Source organism: Caretta caretta, chromosome 17, assembly GCF_965140235.1.
Source record: "Caretta caretta isolate rCarCar2 chromosome 17, rCarCar1.hap1, whole genome shotgun sequence".
Classification (NCBI taxonomy): domain Eukaryota; kingdom Metazoa; phylum Chordata; order Testudines; family Cheloniidae; genus Caretta; species Caretta caretta.
In genome coordinates, this window is record NC_134222.1 from 3,783,917 (window position 1) to 3,809,014 (window position 25,098).

Genomic DNA, 25,098 nt, shown 5'->3' on the forward strand with positions numbered 1-25,098 from the left:
AATCACACTGTGTGAAGAAGGAAAAATCACTAAGGAGGGAGCCTCAGCCATGGGTGTTGGTCCCTTGCCAAGATCTGCAGCTCTGGACCAATGTTGGGCACAGCAGTGTCCTAGATAGAGAAAATATGTGACAACTCCCATTTACATGGGTCATGTTCTCTGCCTCCCATCATCTCAATAACCAATCTGCTCCCCACCTGTAACTCCCTCCTTCAAAAAAGTGTCCCTGTTTTGGTCAGTTATTTGTTGCAGGAGCCTTTCTTGCTCCTAGAAAGCCTCAGACTCTCTTATCCCAGCTGCTGTGCCTCTGAGGCCCAAAGTTGGCTGTTAAATGGACTGATCAGAAAAGGGTGAAGTGAGAACCAGGCAGAAAGATAACATATGGCGGAGAATGGTTTTGGGACTGTTCTGAGTTCCCAGTACTCATGATTTATAATGCTCCAGTTTATAAACACGGTCAAAGTTGGAGTGGTGTTCTACTGTGTGCCTCCCTGGTGGCTGCTTGGTTGACCACAACCAGAGTCTGGTTCATCTCAAGCCATTGTCATAGAAAAGAGCATCATGCAAATGGGGAAAAAACAATTGGAAGAGTATAAGAATAGTATTTGGATCTTAAGACCCCAAAATGGAAAATGAAACTCATCCGCTTTGTCGTGTTTGTGTCTTGTTTCGGGGCAGGACAATGATGATAGCTGTAGTCAGAGAAAACAGAATGAGAGAGAGAATTGCTGAGGGAGTTTTTATTGCATTTTCAGGGTATGCATTTGGACCAACATTTAAGTCTTGTGAAAAACAAGCTTTTATAAAACCGAAGACCTATAGAAACGTTTCCATTATTGTTTTAAAATTATTCTATCGGAAACGGTAATTTAAAAAACAACCATTCCCCTGCTTGTCTGCAGATCTGGTATTCCAACATTCCTCTAGACAGTTAGAAAATCATATTGACTAGACACTGACTAGTTTATTTTCACCAACTAGTGCGAACAGTTGACCTACCAAATGTACAATAAAATACTTTTGTTTGGTAACCCAAGTGCTGATTGTAATATAGGCTAAAATAATGTACTTTTCAAAAAATGTTTTGTAATCTAGCCATATTTATTTTTATGGTTTTCAATTCTGGTTGTTTTTGCTACAGATAATCATAAAATCAGTTAGTCTTTAAGGTGCCACCAGACTCCTCATTGTTTTTATAAAATCTGTCGGTTAGTCTCCTACATTGCTCTTTGTGCTGGGAGAGGGCGTTTCTGCCATTGTGAGATTTTGGATTATTCCAGATGGGCCAAATTCTCCTTGTCTCAGCACACTCGCAAGGAAGTCAGTGAGAGTTTTGCCAGAATAAAGACTGAATAAAAGTGAGCAAGGACTTTAGGATTTGACTCCTCAGGGTGAGAGAGAGAGAGAGAGAATACAGCTCTCCGGTTTTAAAGGCTCAACCTTAAACCTGTTTTAAATTACCATTGTTTCTGGACTGTGGGGAAAGGTACAAGAGAATCATCCAGCACTTTCTGGGGCTGACTGAATTTATCAGGGACTTGTGCCTAGGCAGATGAATTCAGTGAGAATCCCTTTCTTGTTACTGCAGTACTGGCTGTAAGGAAGGTGCTTCTGCTTGCTTAACAGCAGCTGAGAAGGAGGGTGGAGATCTGCAGTTTTTTACAGGGATTGGTGTAGTCAGGTTTCAATGCAAAGCACGTGTGAATGATCCAGTGCTGCCTTTTCGATCTGTCACTGATGCAGAGTGAGCCGGGAGAATGGGGCAGGTCGGTTGGAAGGGTCTGTGTCTGTCGCTTTTTGATTATAAAACCGAAAAATATGTCATTGCAAAGAACAAGAAGGTGGGGATTCTCTATCGAGTGGTGCAGCTGTCCATCCTGGCTTACCTGGTGGGGTAAGTGCGGTCAGGGTCACTCTGTGCATAGGATACTATCTCAGTTACATCTCAATGGAGCTTGGTGCCGTGGCTGTTACGAGAGACTGTATGTACAGGGAGGGCTCTATAATGCTTTACCTGCCTGAATATGAATATTTGAACTTCCTAATCAAAATAGGGATTTTGTGTAATGTAAGAGGCTAATATCTAGATTCCCCCAGTAGAAATATTTAGCTTTCCCCTCCCCCATTACAATTAGGTTTAAAAATAGAGCAAATGTTACTATTGCCTTATGATGCATTATTTATATCCTTATTTCAGTATTCTGTAATTATGGTCCCAAACCACTGTAGCTAACCTTTTTTAGAAGCTGAAGTGTTTGTGGCCATTATTGCTGACAATCAGGATATGCCAGGTGAGGTTTGACTCCATGTGACTCTATTAAATGCAGGATTGTGGGTGTGATAGTGACTGTCTGAGTGAACTGAGAGCAAAATGGGCCCGTACTGAGTGGCAAATTCCTTAGCTGAGCAAGCCGGAATGGGGGCAGTCATGGGAACGCGGAGAGAGGTGGCATGCATGTCTGCTGCCTCACGAGTGATTCAGAGCAGGACTGGCTGGCATGGCGATGGCTCCGGCACTGCTCAGAGAGGATCCAGTCCTGCTACATCCTGAGCGCTCTCATTGAACTCAATGCTTCACTCCTCACAGGATCAGGCCCTGAATGGTCAAGTTCCATGTCCCAACAGGCTGATGAATTATGTGTAATGCATGTGCTGTTCCTCCTGGAGTATCAGGGGCTTCCCAGAATGATCCAGGATGCTATCTGGAAGAGTCTCCAACCCAAAAACAAGAGCTGAGCTGTTTGTCCTTTGAGTGCCTCCACCCTTCCCCCACCATAACTGAATAAATATAGCAGAGTCACTCTCCTGGTTGGGTTTATTTATAGAAAGTGCACAGTTGCTGTCTGTTTGTACATCTGTTAGTGGAGGAGGAGTGGAGTCTCAGAAGCCTGGCATGTTTTAGCTGTTAAAGGAGGAATCCTATAGATATGATACCCCTTCCCCTGAGAAAAGAGGATACTAAAGTGACTTCTGCCTGGGAGACATTGAACGCACTGGGTGAATGGGCTGCTCCCTTTCATTGGTGTGTATAGCTCCATGCATCCCTGTAGTACAACCATATAACTAAAGGTGATTGTTATTGTGTTGACCCCTTTGCTGCCAGGCTGGGCTTGCATCTCAGGCATTAGTATGATGGTTTTGTTATTCACCAGTGTCTGTTCAGATGAGCATCCCTGGAGCTCGGGCACATCTGCCCACGCTGGATGCCCTGTTACATTCGAATGGGGAAAGCTAAAGACCTGCCTCCAACTGGGTCACTGTCAAGTCCTCACTGCAAAGAGCTGGTTTTCTTGGGAAGGCAAGAAAGTCTGAGAATTTTCCGGGGGGGGGGGGGCTTTCTTGGTTTATTCTTAATCTGCCTCTAAAAGCAGGCATGAGTTAGGCATGTGATGTTGCTATCCCCAGCCCTCATGGCAGCTGCTTGCACATGCTGCATTCAGTGGCATGCTCAGTCCTTAGTGCATTCCAAGGGTTCCTACAAACATTGCCTGCTCCCCACCCAGTCTGTAACCTGGTCATTTAACTTGCCTGAGGTTCTCCACTGATTCATTGTCTTGGTGACTGACAGCCCTAACTCTGGGGCAGTCCTATAGAGGAGCTGGCAGGCACCTCATTCAGTTCTACAAGGGCTTTACTTCTCCATTCCCCCCAGAACAGTTGGATCCTAGTGGGAATCAGTGACAGACCCTTCTTTCCAAACAGTAAAGGGGCCAAGGAGGGTGAGGAAGGGAGGCTAGTTTGAGCTCTTGTGTGCAGTGAGAGATTGCAAAACCGAGGATTAGGTAGTTTGGGAAGGAGAAATCAGAGGGGATATAACAGCAGTTTAAGACTGTGATGGGCCTAGTGCAGGGGTTCTCAAGCTGGGTCACAACCCTGTTTTAATGGGTTTGCCAGGGCTAGTGTTAGACTTGCTGGGGCCCGGGGCTGAAGCCCAAGCCCTACCACTTCGGGCTGAAGCTGAGCCAAGAGCTTCAGGCCTGGGTCGCAGGGCTAAACTTACAGGCCCCCTGCCTGGGGCTGAAGCCCTGGGCTTTGGCTTTGGGCGCCCAGCCCCAGCTTGGGGTGGTGAGGCCTGAGCTTTGGTCCTCTACCCAGGATGCCAATGCCGAGGCAGGCTGAGGCTTGGGTCCCGCCTCCTGGGGTCGTGTGGTAATCATAAATTCTAAGGTACAAGCTGAGCCCTGGCATAAAGCGGGTACAGTTCTCACTGAAGTTCAGGGGCACCTAGGTGCCTTCTTACACCAGGATTGTAATTGGCCTAAATACCAGAGCTAGATTTAGAAAGGGGCTGGATAGTCCTGTGAACAATGCTGCAGGCTAGGAGAGAGGCAATTGGACCTCAGGCTTCACGGTGCCAGCTGAGCAGGGCAGGAAGGAACCTTGTGCAGTGGGGCGCAGCTCACCGGGTATATGGTGCTCGGGGTGGGGGGATTGCTTCTCTGGTATTTCCCACTGCCACAGGCAGGAGACCAGATTTGCCAGACCAGGTCTCACCTGGGGTGGTAAATACTGCAGTTCTGTGAAGCTCCCTTTGTCTTTGTCCGTGACCAGCAGCGTTTGGATTTTCCCCACCCCTACCTATGCCTCTATGGAGATGTTACACTCTCCCCACAGCCAGAGGTGTCCATATGGCTGCTGCACTCCTGCCGCAGTTGGCCCAGGGCGCAGTTCATGAACACACAGATCTGACTTCTGGGTATGAAAGGAGGGAGTGGAGTGAATTTAATGCTCCCAGTTTGATCTGCTAAACCCCACTAAGCATCCAAGCCTGGAAGCCCCACTTCAACATACAATGGGATCAGCTGCTGCCAGTGTACTGGGCGACACTCTCCAAGCACTGCCTGGCACACATCACGTATGGCCTCTGCTAATTGCTGCAGCTCCCTCGTGTGCTGCAGGGGTGATCCCTCCTCAGCGGTGCCAGTTCAGCTTCCTTTGGTCTCAGGACTCCTGTTTGCGACACAGTGTCTTGGTGGGTGGGACTCACGTTCCCAGTCTCTCGAGGAAGGTCTGTGCCACACTCTGAGAGTTGTTCCTCATGCTGGCAGCACCTGAGCCAACCGAGATACGCGCGTTGCTCAGAAGATGGCATTGGTGCTGAGGTGACGACTTTAGGATAATGCAAATATTCCCTGTGGATTTCTCTAAGCAAATCCCTGCTCACCTTCCTGGGTTGTGTCTCCCTAGCATTGACCTGCTGCAGGGCTGGCAATTTTGTGGCAGGTTATAAAATGCGTATTATTTATCTGTATGATCAGGCAGAGTCCTGGGGGCTGCTTGGGTCTCTCCGGTAAATATGTCTCCCAGATGCCAAAAAATGACTCTCCCAAAACATATGTCATCGGTAATAGGAGTCTGTAAATCCCAGGTATATAGCAGAGCAGGATGATACTAACAGAGAGCCAGGGCCTTCACTCTTTCCTATAGAAGTCAATGGGAGCTTTGTCTGCGTAAGAATTACCTGGGCTTGGGCCATATATGCTACCAGATACACAATAGCAGCCCCTTGACCTGGCTGCGGATGGTGAGCTGAGCAGGGGACCAAGAGTCCGGAGGCCTGGGCTGTAATGCCAGTTCTGCCACGGAGATAGTGTGATGCGGGGCAAGTTGCTTCCCTTCACTTTTCCCCATGTGTTGAATGAGAATAATGATACTCTGACCCCTTGGCAAGTGCTGTGAGATTGATGGATGGAAAGCGCTGCATATTCTATTAGCCATAGTGTGTTGGGTGCATTGGAAACATTCAGGAGTTGAGGTCATTAGGGGATTTGCTGGACAGGTGACTTGCATCAAAGGGCTTAACCTAAATTTGGAGCTGTGGCTGAGAGGGGTTTGGTATCACTTGTATATTCTGACTTACCCTTGAACTGTGCTTTACCTGGGCACAACCCTTCTCTAGCTAACTTGCCACATTGGCCCATTCGGCTGGCCGTCCTGGCTAATGCTGCTGCCTGCTGTGTTGTTCACAGATGGGTATTTGTTGTCAAGAAAGGCTACCAGGACTCGGACACCTCCATCCAGAGCTCCGTCATCACCAAGCTGAAGGGCGTGGCTTTCACCAACACCTCGGAGCTGGGGGAGAGGCTGTGGGATGTCGCCGATTATGTCATTCCCCCACAGGTTTGCTGAGTCCCCTTTGCTTTATTTCTCACTTTCTTTAACTAGAAAGACTGGGGGCTAATTCCTGCGTGGTCGCTATTGGCGAGACAGCGATGAAGTTGCTAGTCCCCGTAGCTCTGTGAATGCCCAGGAGAGGGGCTACCAGAGAATCTCAGCTCTGTGCCTCCTTTTCCAACAAATGTTCAGCCAGCCTCCTATCGGCCTTGGATGGATGTCAGGCCAGGGTGCTGATCCAGCAAAGCGTTTAAGCATGTGCTTAAATTTAAGCAGGTTAGTCGTCCATTGACTTAATTGAGATGGCTCACCTGCTTAAAGTTAAGCACATGCTTAAGCAACATGCTGGATTAGGCTCTACCTGAACAGAGCAGGCATGAATAAATGCAGTGCCTATCTGAGAACTCTAGGGGAAGCCCAGAGGAGGAGGCGGACGAATCAGATGATGATGATGCTGAGTATGTGAATTGCTTAAATGAAGGGTCTGGTTTAACCCTCCGGGCTCCTTGCTCGATTCAGTTCAAATGTCAGATGTGCCCATTTCCTTGGCCAGCTGTACCTGCAAATGTGGGCTGGCCCCTGTCTGGGAGCACCTCTTGTGAGTGCACATACTGGATAATTGAGGACTGGATTGGGAACTGTCTGACTTGCACTCACCAGTGGCCGTTTGCATGTCCACTTTTGTTTGCACAGTCAGTTGCATGTGCACAAAAGCACGTGCAGGAAAAAAAAAAGGGGGGTGGGTGGGGCTGAAAGTCTGACCCTTCCCAGTCTTTGAAAGACTTTTTCAAGACAGCAAACGCTGAGGCAGTGCAGAGGACAGTAAAGCAAGAGCAATGTACTTGGCAGCGTGTTGCAGTCCTCTGTTGCTACCCTTTCTATGCAGTGAAGTTGTGCACGCCAGTAAGAGCTTCCATCTCATGCCCCAGTCTGCACTCACTCAAATTTGGCACCAGTGCTCTGCACTGCTCACTAGCCCACCCGCACTTTAAAACCAAATCTCATCGCTGATGTGAAAAACGTGGCCTCCAGTCAGATGCTCGACATGAAACACGCAGTAAGACTCTGTGTGATAAATGGTTGCACTGCCTGAAACTCTGTCTGCCCTAGGTGGTGTCCAGGACTTTCATGCCCATTGGACCAGGTGTCATGTGTGTACGCCCATCCGCATAAACCAGGCAGGGACGCTGATAGTTATTTTCCACAGGACTCATGCGCCAGGATTTGCCACTGGCCCTCTTACTGTGTGTCACTCTGTTGGGGTGCCGCCTGGTGTACTCTGCATTTTAAAAAAACGTCCACCCCATCTCTAGCGATGGCACTCTACAGTACAGGCATTTGGGCCCAGGCGTCATTTCTCTGCAATGTTTCAGTGGATCAGAGTGGGATGAATAGGGAAAAGCGGGTGTATCTGAAGCAAGCAAAAGCTGCAGGTTACTCTCATGGCTCATTCCCATGGTTCTTTATGTTTCGCTCTGACACTGAGCTGCCTCACACAGTTTGGTGGAGGGAGGGAGTGGTTTGCTCTGCAAAAAATCATAAAGCAAAATATGCTGTGGTTGATTCCTTTATCACAAATACTGCAGTCTCCTGCAGTAACGCGGCAAGCTGCTGCAGTGCCAGTTACTGGATTGTTACTGGAAAATCCTGGGAGACTCCCACTGTCATAGCAGCAGCATTTGTGGTGGTGAACCTTGAACACACATCCTTTTCCTTCCCAACTTGTTCCGTCGTCAGATGGAAGCTGCTCATAGAACTGACACAAGAAGGGACTGTACTTTGAAAGGAGAGTGAACGGAGCTGGTAAATGCTGCTTCCCAAGGTCTCCAGAGCTTTTGGTTTATCCTCTTGATTATGCTTCAAGGTTAATGCATTTCACTCAAACCCACTCCCAAATGCCCCAGGTGCTGCTGGTTGCTGGCCCCAGTAATAATCGATGCAGCAAAACAGGATGCGATGTTAGAGACAAATGTATTTTTAAAAGCCAAGTAATGTTCCACTAAATAAAGTGTATTCCATCGGCTAACCATGCAAACACAGTGCATCACAGAACCCCTCCCTGGTGTGGATATAGAACATCACTTCCAGCATGTTTAGCCAGTGCCATTAATAATACAGAACCAGTATGCTTGTGTCTGTATGTCAGTGCAGCAATCAAATCTATTCTGTCCTATATAGGTTTTTATCCCGCGTTCATCACTATAGCATCTGAGCACTTTCCAGCAGTGCATTAAGTAATGTGACCAACATCTGATACACACTTTTCTGTCATCCTCTCTCGACAGGGAGAATTGTATGTGCAGTGGAGCATTTTGTTTTGGGAGCAATTGTTTGTTTGTTTTTAAGTGCCTGTTGCCCTGAGTTTATATTGGAGAAGGCAGGTCGGAGAAGTGCAGATGGCATTTGGAGCAGGAGGTGGTGAGAATTTGGGATGGTCCTCGGTTCTGGGGGCATTCATTCCAGTCTGGGACCAGCCCCCGGAGAAGCACTGTCTCCTGCACCGGTAAGCCTTACCTGTGTGGCAGACAGTTCCATCAGGCCTGAGGGGTGGAGTTGTTGACCACAGTCCTTATCCTGGAGCTTTAGGCTCTTTTACACATGCTATTGAGACAAGCCATTGAGCACCTTGAAGATAAGGACCAAGACCTGAACCTTGACTTGCTGTTCTATAGGATGCAAGTGTAGAGAGTGGAGGAGAGTTGGCATTTCTTAAGTACAGAAGGCTTCGTGCCCAGGTCTATCACATTGCTGTAGTTCAGATGAGAGGAGACCAGGGTGTGTATAACCAGGTCATTGCCCGCTAGGATGGGACAGAGTCTTCTCATCACCTGGAGATGGTAGAAGGCATTACTTGCAGATGCTGCTATGTGAGAGCTCAGGGCTAGTCTACTGCAACGTGGTTTGTGTGGTCGCGGCAGAGCGCTGGGAAAGAGCTCTCCCAGCGCTCTAAAAAAGCCACCTCCACGAGGGGCGAAGCTCCCAGTGCTGGGAGCACGGCTCCGAGGGCTGGCGCACTGTCTACACTGGCACGTTACCGTGCTTAAACTTGCTGCGCTCAGGGTCGTGTTTTTTCACACCCCACACCCGAGTGAGAAAGTTGCAGCGCTGTGAAGTGCCAGTGTAGACAAGCCCTTTGTGCCCGTGAGGACTCCAGGAGCAGGAGCCTCCTAAACTATGGACTGAATCAGATTAGTGGGAAAAACTGATCAGCCGAAGACGCTACCACCTGAGCAGTGCTAGATAAGAACTCGGTTTTATTATTATAAAACAACACATCTGCTGTGATGGGTTCTTATTAGCACTAATGTTTTAAACCGGATCCTAGGAGTTAAAAAGAGTTTATAAATTTTCTTTTCTTCTTTTTTTTTTTTTAGGGTGAAAATGTTTTCTTCGTTATGACAAATCTGATTGTGACCCCAAATCAAAGGCAGGACACATGCCCTGAGGTAGGAAGAACTGCCCCCACTTCCTTCATTTCCCCCCCCAAAAAATATGGATACGAATGAACAAAGAGGAAAGTTGAGAAACTTGAATACTTGAGAGGCTGTGAACATAGCTGGGGGGGGCAGGTGTTTTCTCAGGCCTGTAGAAGAGTAACTTGACCAGGGAAGAAGTGGATTAGCCCTTGGGGAGTGCAGAATCGGCTGGCTTAATTTTCAGAGGTGCTGAGCACTTTATATCCTCTATTGACTTCAATGAGAAGTGCAGGACCTCAGCACCACTGGAAATCAGGCCATAACAGCATACAGTCATTAGAGAAAGGTAACCTTTTAGCTAAGGGAGAGTGGTCATATGAAGAGATCAAGTGGAGTCCAAATGAAACAATCCTGGGTTTCGTGTAGAGACGACTCTCTTGCAGTAATGCCAGAAGAAAGAACCTGTAGCTGGGGGTGGTCTCAGAGCACCCCTTCATGGCATGAGGTAGCCCTGCAGGCACCCAGCCTTATATCCCTATTAGTTCTTTACAATAATTTACAGGCCGGAATACTTAAAATAGGATCTCCCTTTGTGAGGTCTTATCCATTTAATCTTCTCCCAAATACAAACTCTTTTAGCCCGTTGGGCCAACAACACTTCTCCTTCATTCTGGACTCCCCAGCCTTCCTCCTGGGGCCTATGTGCTGATTCAGACAAGCTTCCTCTCCTTTGTTCAGGAGCCACACAGACAATCTCTTGGGGCCCGTGTGCTGTAGCCTTAAACCAGCTTCTCCCAGCTTTGTAGTTTAGTCCTTTTCTCCCTGGGCAGGCAAAGGGCAGCAGTCCTGCTATGTCTCCATCGTTATGAGGGAACAGGCGCACAATGTCTACTGCCCTCGTTCCCAGAGCTTGCCTTGATTGGCTAGGAGAGAGGGGATCCTGTCCCCATCCTACACTACAAGAGACAGTACCCTGGATTTTCTGCAAACACTAATTATTCCCTGAGATCACTTCCTCTCTCCCAAAACTTACCTGACCCCTAGTCCCTGCCAGCCTTAAAGGGGACAGTTCCCCTGTTACAGGCCCCAACCTGAGAGGTGCTGAACACCTGCAGTTCTGACTAACTCCGGCTCAGCACCTTTCAGGATTGGGTCCTAAATTAGGCAAGGAACAGGAGTTCTTTCCAGTCCTATCATAAAAGACTGTTCGTTAGTGCCAAGAGCCTGAGCTGGCTGGGCTGCTGTCGGTCATAAACATGTAGAAATGTTTTGCTCCATTATTTACCATCTCACCAGTATCCTTACTAACTTTGCCCTATCCTGGGCCAATTTTTGTAGCAAACCCTCAGGCAGTTGGGAAAGCCAGTGTGTGTGTTGGTAACAAGCTCTCAGGGCTGAGGCCTAGTTAATGACAGTCATTTCCTCTGGCTGGGCTCCATGTCTGTCTGAAGAGGTCATCTGAAATTAAGCACTCTGGAGGCCTACCAGACAATGGAGCTTAGCTGGGTAAGACAACACTGCCCTCAAGTGGCCAGGTTAGCATAGCATGCAGAGATGGAAGAGGAATAAGAATGTGTCCAATCACACAGGATGTCTCTGCTTTATTTCAGAGTGAGAAAGTTTTTTAGATTAAAGCAAAGGTAGCGTTATCCCATCATTTTAATAATAGTTTGTTTCCTCCTGCTTGTTTTTAGAGACCTGTGGGAGCCGGGGAGTGCAATCTGTTTTCCTCTCATTTTCCTCTCTCTCAATTGTTCAGATGCGAGTGATTGACATGTCATAAAAAATAACATGATAGATAGACCCAGTCCGAGGGTAGGTTACTGCAGGGCTGTTCTTGAGTGCTAGCGTGCACACCCCATTTGTTAAACTGTACATTTCCTCCAGGACAATATTTTATATGTGGTCCCCATTGCGTAAGGGATGCACTTGGTGGCTCTTTGTAAAAGTGACCTAATTACCCTACTGAAATCATTCATGTAAACCTCATGGAAGTATGCCAGAGAGAGAGGATGGGATTTCCTAAAGCACCTACATCACCTAGGAGAACAAGGGACTCAAGTTTCTAAATCACTTAGGTATTTTTTGAAAGTCTCACCCAATTACTGTGATGAGGAGGAAGAAGAAAATAATATTTTACTCTCCTATCAAAAACCTTGTTCATCCAGCCTGAGTGGATGAGTGAATTTTGGGAGGCTGACATGAGTTCAGATGTATCCCTTTCACTTAGTTCTTCACCCCCACAATGCAAATCTAAGTGTTTTTGGGGTGGCGGGTACATGAAGTTCTATGTGGAGGAGCGTTCCAGTGAAAGCACACTATGCTTTCTATCACATGCCTTACTTGCTGCAATCATCTGCTTTGCAGAGTACTGGCATTCGAGACGCACTGTGCAGCAAGAACAGGGACTGCCCTGCGGGGGAAGCTGTGATAGCTGGCAATGGTAAGAGATGAGATCATCCCCCTGCACATCCTGAGCAATTAGCTTGCCTTCTGAGGAAGACAATTCTCCACTTAAGAACTTAGCTTGAGAAGACGATTGGAGGAGGAGGGAGAGATTTATGGGAGTCTCTGTCCCAGAATAACAGGGGTGTTGCAAGTCATGACTGAGGTGTCTTGGCAGAGCTTTATGGGAGTCTCTTAGTGAGTAACGGGATGTGGCCTTGGGAGAGCTTGAGAAAGTGGCCATAGAGGTGGACCCAGGACTGGAAGCTGGGGGTCCTGCAGGATGGAGATGCATCAGCAGAGCTGTGGGGAAATCGGGTGCCACACCTGCCCACAGTGCACCTGGTCCTAACCAGTGTTCTTAGTCTTCTCTTTTCAGGAGCACAAAGCCGACATAAATTACATTAATAATGTAAAAAGAAAAGGAGTACTTGTGGCACCTTAGAGACTAACCAATTTATTTGAGCATAAGCTTTCGTGAGCTACAGCTCACTTCATCGGATGCATCTGATGAAGTGAGCTGTAGCTCACGAAAGCTTATGCTCAAATAAATTGGTTAGTCTCTAAGGTGCCACAAGTACTCCTTTTCTTTTTGTGAATACAGACTAACACGGCTGTTACTCTGAAACCTGTCATTAATAATGTATTTTACCATTGGTTGACTTATATCCTATCCTGCGACACACATTGGTAGCAGCAGCAGGGCAGGGTCAGCTGGCTCCAACACCTAGCCTGGGCCTAACAGGATTCTTGGTGCTTGGCATTAAATATATTGCAGAATCCCCAAGGATCTCCCCGGGGCAGAGATTTCACAGCATGTCTATGGTTCTGAATGCAGCCAGTTGGGAGTCTGGATCAAGAGGAGTTGCCCAAGGCATGTGGCATGAGTAACTGGGTAAAGAGCCGTGGAGGATAGGTGTGCTGGAGTAGTGGCACCCCCTGGGCACTGACTTGGCCAGTCAGCAAAACGCTTCGGAGGCCTGGCTGAGGAAAGCAAGTGGGACAGGAGGACTTGTGGCTCACTTCATGCTCAAATAAATGTGTTAGTCTCGAAGGTGCCACAAGTCCTCCTGTTCTTTTTATGATATTGGGAACACTCCCTTTTTAACAGGAGATAGCAAGATAGGGATGTGTCCATTGATCTCCCTGGGCACTCCAGAGCAGTTGGGACTATGACCTTGGGTCTGGGCCGTAACCCCAGGAGGTTTTTTTTGTTTGTTTGGTTGTTTTTTTTTTGGGGGGGGGGGTCACTGCATATCATTACACATCTTGTTGGCCCTGAGCCATAGATGTTACTGGGACAGTTCCTCCTCCCCTCCTCCCTGTGTGCTGTAAAGGGTGGTTGATGATTCACAACAGCCCAGCTCTTGCCTTTCAAAGTGACCTGGCTTTTTCAAATGGAATCGACTGTATCAGGAGCCCCAGCCTGAGCCGAGCACTGTAGCATGGTCAGCAGTGGCCCCCCAACAGCCCTGAGACTGAGGTCAGCAATTAACAAAGGACCCAGGGCTCCTTGGAAGAAAGGGAACCCCTGGATGTGTCATGGTGGACTGCTGTTCTTTGGGGAGATGAAAGCCAATATCATGCTGAGCTGCTGGGACTGTCGTGGTCCCGGATGTCTCCAGTCAGTAACTGAGAGGGAGCAGCAGTGACTTCACTCTCGCTTAGCCATCTTTATTTGAGGTCATTGACTTGTTTACAGCCCATTTAAACAGAGCTCTGCTAAACCAAATGGATCACAGTCTCCCTGCCAAGATACCCTGAGGCTGCTAGGAAAAGCAACAACAGAGCAGTTGTTCAAGCAGGGAGAGAACATTTCACAGCTGGGAGGATTTAGGGTTACAATGAAGACAAAGTAACATTTCATCTGCTCTAGTGGGCCAGGAAAAAGGGAGGTATCAGCCTTGAATGACCTTTTCCATGACCTTGTCTGCACCATAGGGGTCAAGACTGGCCGCTGTTTGAAAGTCGGGAGCAACACCAATGGGACGTGTGAAATATTAGCGTGGTGTCCGGTGGAGAAAAAGTCCAAGCCCAAGTATGTTCCCCTTCTGGCAATTTCACTGAGCATGAGTTGCCTGTCTTTTGTCTTATTTTGAAGCATGGCTTCCGTTTCCTAACAAGCAACTGAAGATAAGTCGCTGGGTTGTATTTGCAGAGATTCCCGTTGGCTTGAACGCACGAGGTCAGAAACATCTGCTATGTTTAAAATGTGTCAGGGCAGCAGGAAATTCTGCATGAGGGTGCCTTGGGGCCCACACCTTGCTCCTTCTAAAGATGGTGCACATGCTTCTTGCAGGGCATCTTCCAACTCTTGCTATTGCCTGACTCCCTCTAACACTGCCCTTTTCTCAAACAACTCCCCGACAAAACATGACAACCGAGGGAGGCTGGCCAAAGGGGAAGAGTGTGGAACAGAACTGATTCTCAGTAGGAGCCAAGGGTCTGTGCAGCAGCCCTTTCTCTGTCTTCAGGGGGCATTCTGCAGGATTGGATTCTGCTTCTGCTTATTACATGAACATGTCAGTTAAATGTCAATGGGCAGAAGAACAATGAGTATAAACCCAAGAGAACTTTGCCCCCTCTCTTTCAGGAAACCGCTTTTAGCGAATGCAGAAAACTTCACTGTTTACATCAAAAACTCGATCCGCTTCCCTAAGTTTAAATTCTCCAAGTAAGTGTGTGCCTGTCTCTGTTTCTTTCTCTATCAGCAACCTTTCTTTTGTCAATAATCCAAATAGCTCCTGTGTTTTTCTCCTCAATGCATGTTGGCATGTGATCTGAACACTCCTGTCTAGGACGGTGACTGTTTCCTGTTGGTAACCGGAGGACAGTATTTGGTTTCTGGCTATGTAGGAGCAGGGAAGGTAATGAAGGATTTGATTTTAGGGGAAGATTTTCAGTCTGGTGAGAGCTTCCCAGCCAAACAGTGGCTGGATTTAGACCGTCACTTATGGAACGTAATCTTTGACAGTTGTCTGGCTATGTGTATCCAAGCTGACATTGCACTGACCAATGGGATGAATATGACCCATTATTTCCATCATAGGATTTTTATTAATCTAACTGGATAACAAGCCCATGTATATGAATATTGGGGTATTCCCCTCTCATGCCTAGAGTACAACTGGGCTGGCAGCCTCCCTAATAGCCTACATGATCTAAACCCAGCATGTCCATCAACCAGCAGTATTCGGGGGAAAGGGGAGTGGGGTACTTGGGCCTTCATTTAGAAAGAAACCAGCTCCCCAAGCTGGGGGAAGTTGATGGGGGATTGTGTTTTCACTGGTTAGGTAAAAAATAAGAACATTTTGGAGTTTCACCCCCAAATTATTATGCTGTAAAAATGAAATAACCTGGGCAAGTTGAGTGGAAAATGCTGATTTTTCAATATTCCACTTGTAAGGATGGGTGTGAAGGTGGGAACAGGAGCTATTGGCTATGGCTCTACTTACAGAAATCTCTATCAAAACGAGCATTTTCCCATCACCACTCTGGGTAGCTTCAGTTGTGCATTTCTAGCCTATTGTTATGAGAGAGAACACGAGACAGAATTGCAACAGGAAGCTCTGCTTAAAAACTGAAGGAACAATCCAGGTGTGGTTTCGAAAGTCACTGCCTGAATGAGGGTTGCATCCTCCTTTAGAGCCTGATCTTGCTGTCAGGTCTGCATGGGCATAAATCTGCCTGCGTGGATCTATGTGCAGGCTCAGGGTCTGTTTGCATCCAAGCACAGCAGAATGCATTCATTGGGGGTGGCTGCAGAGATGCTCACAGGATAATAGGGTTAGTGGCAAGAATGCCCTTTCTGTCCTATTGGATTATTATGGTGGGTGTCGAAGAGGAGACTCATCTCTGTGGCCTTGGAAGAGAATCTTCCTACGGCTGTTCTGTAGGGCAGGCAAAGAGAAAGGTCAGACTGGTTCTGTTGTTCACTATATGCAGGACTAATGTGCTAAACACTGACGATGAATTCTACCTGAAAAACTGCCACTTCAGTGCACAGCACCTTTACTGCCCCATATTCCACCTGGGCAAACTCGTGAGCTGGGCTGGGAACAACTTTCAGGACATGGCATCTAAGGTATGAACATTCCTTATTCTCCCATACACCGCACCAGCTAAACAGACATTCCTCTCTGGAAAAGCTGATAATCCTTCCAGTGACCAAAACTCCCCCTCACCCCTATGAGGACTTCTCATATCCAGAACTATGGCAGGTCATTGAGCTTTAAAATCATCTTGTCTCTTGCCTATAATAACCCCATGGAACTGAAGTATTTCCACCTGCCCAATTGTGCATTACTGTTGGGTACCTTGTACATGTCTGGCTGAGCACCCTAGTTTGTTATTGTAGGGCTGTGTATGAGTTGCTCACAGGATGTTCTTTTAAAACATGGTTGAAATGTCTGTTTTGGATCTATGTAAAGAAGTCCTGAACCTTACATGTTAAAATGTCACCATCCCTGCCACAGCCAGCTTTAACAGTGTCCCTTGAAGGACAAGGTGGGTGAGGTCATATCTTCTATTGGACCAACTCCTATTGGTGAAAGGGACAAGCTTTTGCGTTACACAGAGCTCTTCTTCAGGTCCCTTGAAGGACTACATTTAACTATACTCCCTAAAGGTAACGTAGCTTTCATGAATATACCATTGACTGATGCTTCCACCTGTGGAACCCTTTCAAGTCCAAAGAAATACAGAATATTTTACTGTTAGTGCTGAAATTTACTGTACAGAGGAGCCAGCGCAAGACCTAAGCCCCTCTCAAGTCCCCGCATAATTAGGGCTAAGTGCTCCACAGTCCTCATGCTGACCCTCTGCACAGGACAGAATTTTACCACTAGTGGACAAAGGTCCTCTTCGCTAAAGTGAACACGTCAGCTAACAGGAACTTAATGAACACCCTGGGCATGAAAATCCTCATTACAACAGAGAGTACAGATGGGCCCTTCTAGGTGGGGTTGGAATTGGTGTCAGGAGCACTGTGAGGAAGCTGTCAGTGAAACTGTCTCCAGATGCCCAGCATGGGAAGAGCCAGGATGACTGTAGAAAAATATGATTAACCACAGTTGCCTAAGTTTGGCTCATCCTGATCTGAGTATGAGTTCAGGACCAGAGGAGCCTACTTCTCTTTTATCTCCCTCAAGGGACACTTGGCAGAGGAGCAGACATGATTTAAAAATGAACAAACCAAGCCAAGCTACAAAAAAGCACACTGAAAACGTGTCTCTCTTTCGTTAAGGGTGGTGTGATAGGAATTCAGATTGAATGGGACTGTGATCTTGATAAACCTCCTTCTGAATGCAACCCTCACTATTCTTTTAGCCGTCTGGACAACAAGTTTGCGGAAAAATCCATCTCCTCTGGATACAACTTCAGGTAATCAAAGGCAATGATGGGACTGGGTACCACTGTGTAACTCTCAGGCACAGGGGCCCTTGAAAATGCCACTGTAACAGTATCGGCTCATAGGTTAAATCAGATTCTGTTCCTAACTATTCCTGGCTAACTCTTTCAGCTGAGCCTATGCCAGTTCCATGGTATATGGCCTTTTAAAATTTTCATCGCAGTTTACTTACACACACACACAGTCTCTCTCTCTCTCCACAAAGCTAGTACCATTCACACACTGCAGACACCGAAGTCTTGATGTATTTGCAGTGATTCCTAATCTAGAATTAGAGATCTTCTATGAGTTTTGCTGAGTCTTTCATATTCTGCATTAAGCACTGCTTCTGCATCATCACCCCCACCACGGTCAGCCAGCCACTGAGAGTGATCCATGGAAATTGAACAGGTTTAGGGTTTTTACCTTCCAGTCTCCCACTGTAATGATAAGGAAATGTACGCTGAGGCCATTACAGTGATTTCAATAGGCTTAGAGCTACCCAGCAAGAAAGGCTTTCCTATTAGTCTGGCTAAGGCTAGAAATGAAACATGATGTCAAGAACTGGCTGATACAGAACCCATCCACATGCTCCTCTGAGACCTCAAGTTTAGGACATCAAATATACCCCTGATTTTTAAAGGGAAATATACCTGGGTTTGAACAGAGAGGGTGAATTCAAACTTGTTCTTACGTGAGGGAGGCAGGTGACTGGGTTAAAAATCAATGTTCTTGCATTCTCTGCTTTCTAGATTTGCCAAATATTACAAGGATGCTGAAGGAGTCGAGTACAGGACACTGATAAAAGCCTACGGAATACGCTTTGATGTGATGGTGAATGGCAAGGTGAGGAGCCTAGACCAGGATATTTCTGGTCCTGGAAGAAATAAGGGTGGAGTCAGACTTTTGTTGTTGGGTAGGTACCACCAGAGTGGGAAAGGGCAGCACTAGGGCGAAACCACCCCCTTGTTTGTGAGGGGGGAGGATTCTTGGCAGGCAATGTTTCATTGGCACTAGCAAGCTGCCTTGATACACAAAGGGAAGAAAAGAGCCTGGAGTGCAGCTGAGGCTGAAGGGAAGCACTAGGCTGCTCAAAGTAAGATTAATAGATTAGTCAATATCAGCCAGCAGGATCCACTCTACACATCTCATGCTCATTGAGGAAACTGGTTCATGTGATGTCCAGCAGTAAGAGGACTATGGAAGATGTTATTGGGTTTCCTGTCAATACCCACTGTAGTATGAGAAGTAGAGCTGGAGAAAGAGGATCAGCATACAGGAGAGACCTAGTCTGGTGTGACACCACAGCCCCAGGAAGGCAAGCAGGGCCAGGCTGCTACCAGACAAACCCATGCCTCTTAGAATGTAGCCCTAGTCTCAAAGCTTGCTCAGTAACTCTGCCTGCTGGCTTCCATCACGTACTGCTAATGAAACACATGCATCGAGCCAAATTTACCCTAAGTGTAACTCTGTGGCCATCAGTTCAGCTTGTGGTAACTGCTCGGCTAACACAAAGTGTTTTATTATTTCTTTCAGGCAGGTAAATTTAACATCATTCCAACGATAATCAACGTGGGCTCAGGACTTGCGCTTATGGGTGCAGTAAGTAAATGTATCATCCTATTTACGGATGAAAGAAAAGCATCAGAACCTGAACCATGTCCAAATCCTGCGGTTGAGATGTTTCCAGGATAAACAGTTGGCCTGAAAAAATAGTCAAGTTCTTTAGAAAGGCTGATCGGTTGGGATTGTGCCTTTAAAAGGGAGCCATCAGTTAATACACTTTGCGCTGTGGGCACCCCAGCATGGCAGAACACATTAGGGAGAACAGACACTGCGGTAATGAGCACAGTATAAATGCTTAGATTATAAACTGTGCCATAGCCTTTGTTTTCCTCCTTTAACCAGTGCCTGCTGCAAATTAGGCCTACTATTGTACTTGAGAGATGCAACGCATGCACAAGGAAGAAGCTGTGATATGCTGACATCTCTTAGCTCAGATACCATGGTGATGACTATAGTGTGAAAGCCTAGACAGACAAAGCAAGATTAATCCCATTATCACTGAATTATTACTGAGTAGACTTTATAATAAGCCCCCTGTGAATTGTGACTTGGTGTCTTTTTCCTTCTCTTGTTTGTCCCATTGTCTGAAACCAATCTGGGCAAGATACTCCTGCTGAGGGAAATTGGCATGTTGCTGTGTTAATGAATAATAAAAGCTAAATAGAATCACATTCCTGGTCCATATGTAGCAAATGCGGATGTTGATGTTTGTGAACCCGGTGTCTTTTCCATGCTAACATGTACCAGTCTTAACGCTGGCTGCATTTCTTGGTAGCGGAAGTCACCAGTTATTTTTGGGTAAGCAGATATGGATGATACCGAGAAAGGATGGTGCAGCAGTTAGGGTGCTAGTCTGGGATTTAGAAGACCTGGTTTTAATTCCTGCTTTAGCTGCAGACTTCCTGTGGAACCTTGGGCAAATCACATATTTCCTCTATGCCTCAGTTTCCCATCTGCACAACGGGGATAGATAATACAACTGTCCTGCCTCACAGGGTTGTTGTGAGGTGCTCAGATGCCCTGGAGCTATCTAATTAAGTTATATCTAGTAGCCTCGGGTATTCTGGTCCCACAGAGTGGAAACAATTGCTTTGCTAAAGCCTTTCATATGCAAGGTTGGGATTGAAGACATGATTATTTGCACTGCAGTAGTGCCTAGAGTTGCCAAACAGGACCCCAGTGCGCTAGGTGCTCTATGCACATCAGGCAAAGACAGTCCTAGGCTCAAAGAGCTTACAGTCTGAGCGTGAGAGAACAGGTGGATGCAACACGCAAACGAGAGCACAAGGTGACAGTGGGAGGATCACGATTACCATAATAAGCAACAGTCACGGTAGGCTGGCTGAGAGTAGCCATTGTCAAACATTTTGTAGGCTTCACAGCACAGGTGAGTTTTCAAGAGAGATTGGGAGGAGGACAAGGTAGTGGCTTTGGGGATTTTTACAGGGAGATTATGCATTTGCTTTCCGTTGCTTTTTATAGTACTGTGCTGCCTCCAATATTTTGCAGGGGGCTTTCTTCTGCGACGTGGTGCTGCTGTATTTGATGAAAAAGAGCAACTTCTATCGAGGCAAAAAATATGAGGAAGTGAAGTAAGTGGGACTCTTGTTGCATTTATGTGTGTAGCATTAGACCGTCCAGTCATTAAATGGACAGAAATATAGAAACACGGGAAATTTTAATTGTAGAGGAAAGGCATTTGCTTCCAGGAAATTACATGCATACAGATGAATGTAGCCGAGCTGCTCCCTCCATAAGTCATTTCTGGAGTCAGGGAAACTGCTGTGTCATTGTTCAAGCTGCAAATGGCCTCCTGCCTCTTCATCCATAATGATGCCAAATGGAATCAATGGCAACTACTAAAAGTATTGGATGCCTTGTCCTTTCACTTATAAAGATGAAAATTACAACTCCAGCCCGAGAGCTGCTATGTTAAAGGGTGGATTCAGTGCTAAGCTGATGTAGGCCTGGCAGGGATGCAACAGGGGCCATGTCCTCTCAGGTATGGCAGACTTAGACCCTGTAGATCCATTTTCTGTGCCACTGGAGTTCAGCCAACTGAGAATGGCAGCGTGAGTCACTGCTGCACCAGCATCCATCTAATAAAACCTCGAGTACATAGTCCCTGTAATAGAACATTATCACAGTGCCAGAGCTCCATTGCTCTGAATCCTGAAGTCTGAGCGTCACGTTGACATTTATTTTTCATGTACCGTCTAAGCTCCTTTTGATTATATTTGTGTGCAATCTACTTGAATTAACAGGGAGTTTACAGATCTACATCAGTGGAACAACTGCCCCCTCTGTTTCAATCATGAAGTTGCCAACAAATTGTGGGAAAGATTTTTTTCTAAAAAACTTGACATCACAAATTCAGTATGAGCTTTGTGGAATAGATAAGGTTATTTGTGCATGTGGCTACGTGAGGAGCTCCTACTGGAGTTACAGCAAGGTGCCCTGAGGCCATTGCTGGCATTATGCAAAAATCTATGACTCAACTTAGCTTCTGTGATGTACAAGTGGACCTTAAAAAACAATCAATTGAAACAACAAACATTTGTTTTGAACAGTTATAGTTTAGTCAAAACAGACTACTTATGAAAATGGCTCAGTTCTGTCCATTAGCCAAGCCAGGGAGAAATTTACCCATCTCTAGAAGCAATGGTTTAAACATTCTTTGTCTGTGTCTCCTGGAAATGCTGAAGGTCCTACCAAGACCCCTCTTCTGCTTCACAAGGTAAATAAACTCAAGGTACTGCCATTCTTGCCTTTTGTTCCCACAGGTCCAGTTCAAGGAAGTCTTTACCAGGTGGAACAGTGAATGGGAACCAGAACTCAGAATCACTGGCTACATTAGAGCAGCAGAGACAACTACAGACAGTTGAGACCTAAGGGTCTGTCAATTGGAAAACACGTTCCATAAAGACTACGGTGGTAAAACACAGCAACCAAACTTTGAGGTGGAGACACCCCTGGTCAGGTCTATTGTATCATTTGGATGCCCAAAGAAGTCAGTTATAGCTATTCTGTTCAAGAGAGCAGTTTGCTAAAAATATCACACCTTCTGACCTAAGGCATTCTTCCCTGTCTTGAGCTGATGACACCTGTCATTGCTACAGAATTTTTGTATTATAAAGAAAAATGTAGAAGAAACCAGGTAACATTTTTATATGCACATACATAGATAATCAGCATTATTCCCTAGCACTGCATTGCTTTGCTAGTGAAAGATCACTATCAAAGAACATGTGGCATTTGACATTGTTAGGAGGGTTGAGGTTGGGAAAACAGAATCACCTTCTGTTCAGCTGCACTGCACTGCACACCAGTTCCCAAGTCTTGCATGATCTACCTGTAAGAGTAGATTGAAATAATTTGGGCTGCTGTTGAGATAAATGAGATCTAGCGTTCCATTCAATTTGTCTGTAGTTCAGGTAACATCATACCACAGGTAAAGTGACTCTAAAGATGTTTTCACAGGAAGAGCACTTACTATATAGACCATGGTATCCTCCTATTTCCATAGAAGCACTTTACCAACCCCACTCCAAAACCAACCAGGCTCAGTGATATTTGCAGTTGGCCTGGCAAAGCTCTCATGAGCAAATAAATATAGAACTTCTGTTAAATCTAGTGTTTAAAAATACCAGAATAACCTACAGTAAAGGGATGGGGTTTGTCCCCTAGTAATTGGTCCAGGTAACTGGACATTTTGGGGTACAAGAAAGCATAGTGTGGCACAGCAGTTAGCTGATTAGGGGAATATTTTGAAACAAGTTGGGTGATACTTCTTTCTAAGGAAGTTGACAAATGCTTGTATAACTGGCCTGATAACACTTTTTTGTCTGAATTTTCTTTTGAACAAACTGCCCTTGGAAGCTGAATGTGGAAAGAAAGTATCAAGCATTCAATGTGTTAACAGCATGCATCAAGGCACCTGTCAATGACAGCACATTCAATGACCAAGCCTCCCTTCCTTTACCAGTTGGTTTCATCTGCTTTTCTCAGAAACTCCCTTTTATTGTCACTGTGCTTTTTGTTTAGCTCATGGATGATTATCCTCTCTACCTTACTTACTCATTCCTGAAAGAGGAGGAATTTGATACGTCTGCCAGTAGGAATGGATAGTCACTGTTACTGGGTCAGGCAGGCTCTAGTGAGGGACAGCTACTGTGTCTGCTCTTTCGTTATCCATAGTTTAAAATGTGGGGGTGTGGGAGGGGAATAACACCAATTGAACTTTGTTTCCCAAGTCATTCTGTATCTCCTAACCCCACAAGTTACAGGATTTATTTAAAAGTTAGAAATCTAATACTTAAAACTTTTTTTTTGCTCCATTGGTTTTTGACTCTCAAAGCTCTGTGGCCTAAATTCAGATGGTGATATAACTTCCCAAAAAACACTAGGAAGCAAAAGCACAAAAGTCAATTCTACTTGGCTCTGTGCTTCCTTAGGATGAATTTGACTCACTAGCCTTGGATGAAAATGGTAGGTGGTGAAGATTAATCTGCCTTGTTTTGAAATATGACATTAATAGTCCTACATCAGTCTTTTCACTCAATTAAAAAACTGGTGAATGATGTGTTAAGGTGAAACCTGACAGCATTAGCTTGATGCAAACAGGACTGTGTAAACTTACTAAGCCAATATAACTATCTTAACCATCTATACTTAAGTAGTTTTTGAAGCTGAAACAAATATAATACAATGCTGTATCACCTCATACTACGGTATGATTCAATCAAACAGCTCATCAGAAATAAAAACAAGGCAAGGCTAGGCCTGCTTTGTAGTCTAATACTTTAACCTGCCCAAATAATGCTACCTTGTTAGAAAGGACCTAACTCACTTCCAGAGTTGAAGACTTTAGGTCCCTCATCACAAAATTTGATCCCCATTTTTTTTCTTTAAACTCAGTACAGAGATTATTCATAAACAGTAACTACCGGATTCTCAGAGGGTTTTTTTTAAATAGAGTTTGATATTTTTCTTGGAGTTAATATACAGCAGTGGAATTTGTCTATTTTAGGCCAATGTTGCGTCTCTTCTGTAAGTTGCATTATTTTAGATAATGGTGATTAACCATATACATGCTGGTTTCTCCATTTTGTTTTTAAAAGCATGCACAACATTTGAACAAGCAGCAAAGAGTCCTGTGGCACCTTATAGACTAACAGACGTATTGGAGCATAAGCTTTTGTGGGTGAATACCCACTTCAGCGGATGCAAGCATCTGACAAAGTGGGTATTCAGCCACGAAAGCTTAGGCTCCAGTACGTCTGTCTAATAAAGTGCCACAGGACTCTTTGCCGCTTTTACAGATCCAGACTAACACAGTTACCCCTCTGATACTCAACATTTGAACAGTACAAGTATATTAATAAAGCTGCCCATCTAAGCATAGCTAAAGTGCCCATGTTTAAAAGATGCATGACAATACAGAAAAATAGCTCTGACAGAATTAAGTAACTAGACCATGTTATTTTGCAGGAGACCAAAGATAAAACTATTGTAAATATATAGTATGGCTGACAATATTTATAGTATCATTGTCAATTTCCCTTTATCATATATAATGTCTTTGTTTTAATATTAAATAAAGTTTAAAATAGAGGGAAGACTACTTTAAAAAAAGCATTTCAAAGTATAAGTGGGAAAATGTTTTACACTGACTGTTCTGTCACTGGTTAGTAATTTATGTTTTAGAATAGGGTGAACTGCAAAAATGCTACTGACTATTTGGTTTTCTCCTTGTATGGAAATACTGCTAAGTGTATATCAGTGTGCTTCAGAGCCCTGTCACCATACAAGTGCATAGACTATATACCCATTCACTAAGAAAATGGATGAAGAGGGATTGCAGGGTCTATCCTATAGCTAAAAGCTACAGTTTACAGCTCAGTCGGTCCTTGATTTTTCTTGCAGAAAATGAAGTATATTACCACAATAATGCATTGTATGTTTGGGGAAATACTAAGAGTGAGTCTATTCCAGATCTCTGGCTGTGTGTTTGTTCACATTAGCTATAATGGATACTGATTCATAGGATACTGTGGTTTCCTTTGGCATAATGTAGTATGGCAGTGGAAAGCACTGTGCTACTTATTACCTTTTATATCTGCCATTAAAAAAAATGCTCTGCAAAGTCAATGCATGGAAGAGACTGAA

General features: G+C 45.5%; 1 protein-coding gene across 4 annotated transcripts in view; it reads left to right on the top strand.

The window, feature by feature from the left end:
• Window positions 1-25,080, top strand: part of P2RX5 (purinergic receptor P2X 5) — a 63,745-nt gene extending 38,665 nt beyond the window's left edge. For 3 of the 4 annotated variants that reach the window (XM_075120925.1, XM_048823519.2, XM_048823520.2), the window contains 10 exons: window positions 9,489-9,560; window positions 11,898-11,973; window positions 13,917-14,013; window positions 14,569-14,649; window positions 15,921-16,059; window positions 17,221-17,357; window positions 18,117-18,210; window positions 18,901-18,966; window positions 20,440-20,522; window positions 21,714-25,080. In XM_075120925.1, coding sequence (XP_074977026.1) covers window positions 9,489-9,560; window positions 11,898-11,973; window positions 13,917-14,013; window positions 14,569-14,649; window positions 15,921-16,059; window positions 17,221-17,357; window positions 18,117-18,210; window positions 18,901-18,966; window positions 20,440-20,522; window positions 21,714-21,822 — 954 coding nt within the window. In that variant the 3' untranslated portion in view covers window positions 21,823-25,080. Of the gene's footprint in view, window positions 1-1,507; window positions 1,895-5,969; window positions 6,121-9,488; window positions 9,561-11,897; window positions 11,974-13,916; window positions 14,014-14,568; window positions 14,650-15,920; window positions 16,060-17,220; window positions 17,358-18,116; window positions 18,211-18,900; window positions 18,967-20,439; window positions 20,523-21,713 lie in introns of those variants that run through there. The other variant, XM_048823517.2, reaches the window with a different exon arrangement.
• Window positions 25,081-25,098: the final 18 nt, after the last annotated feature.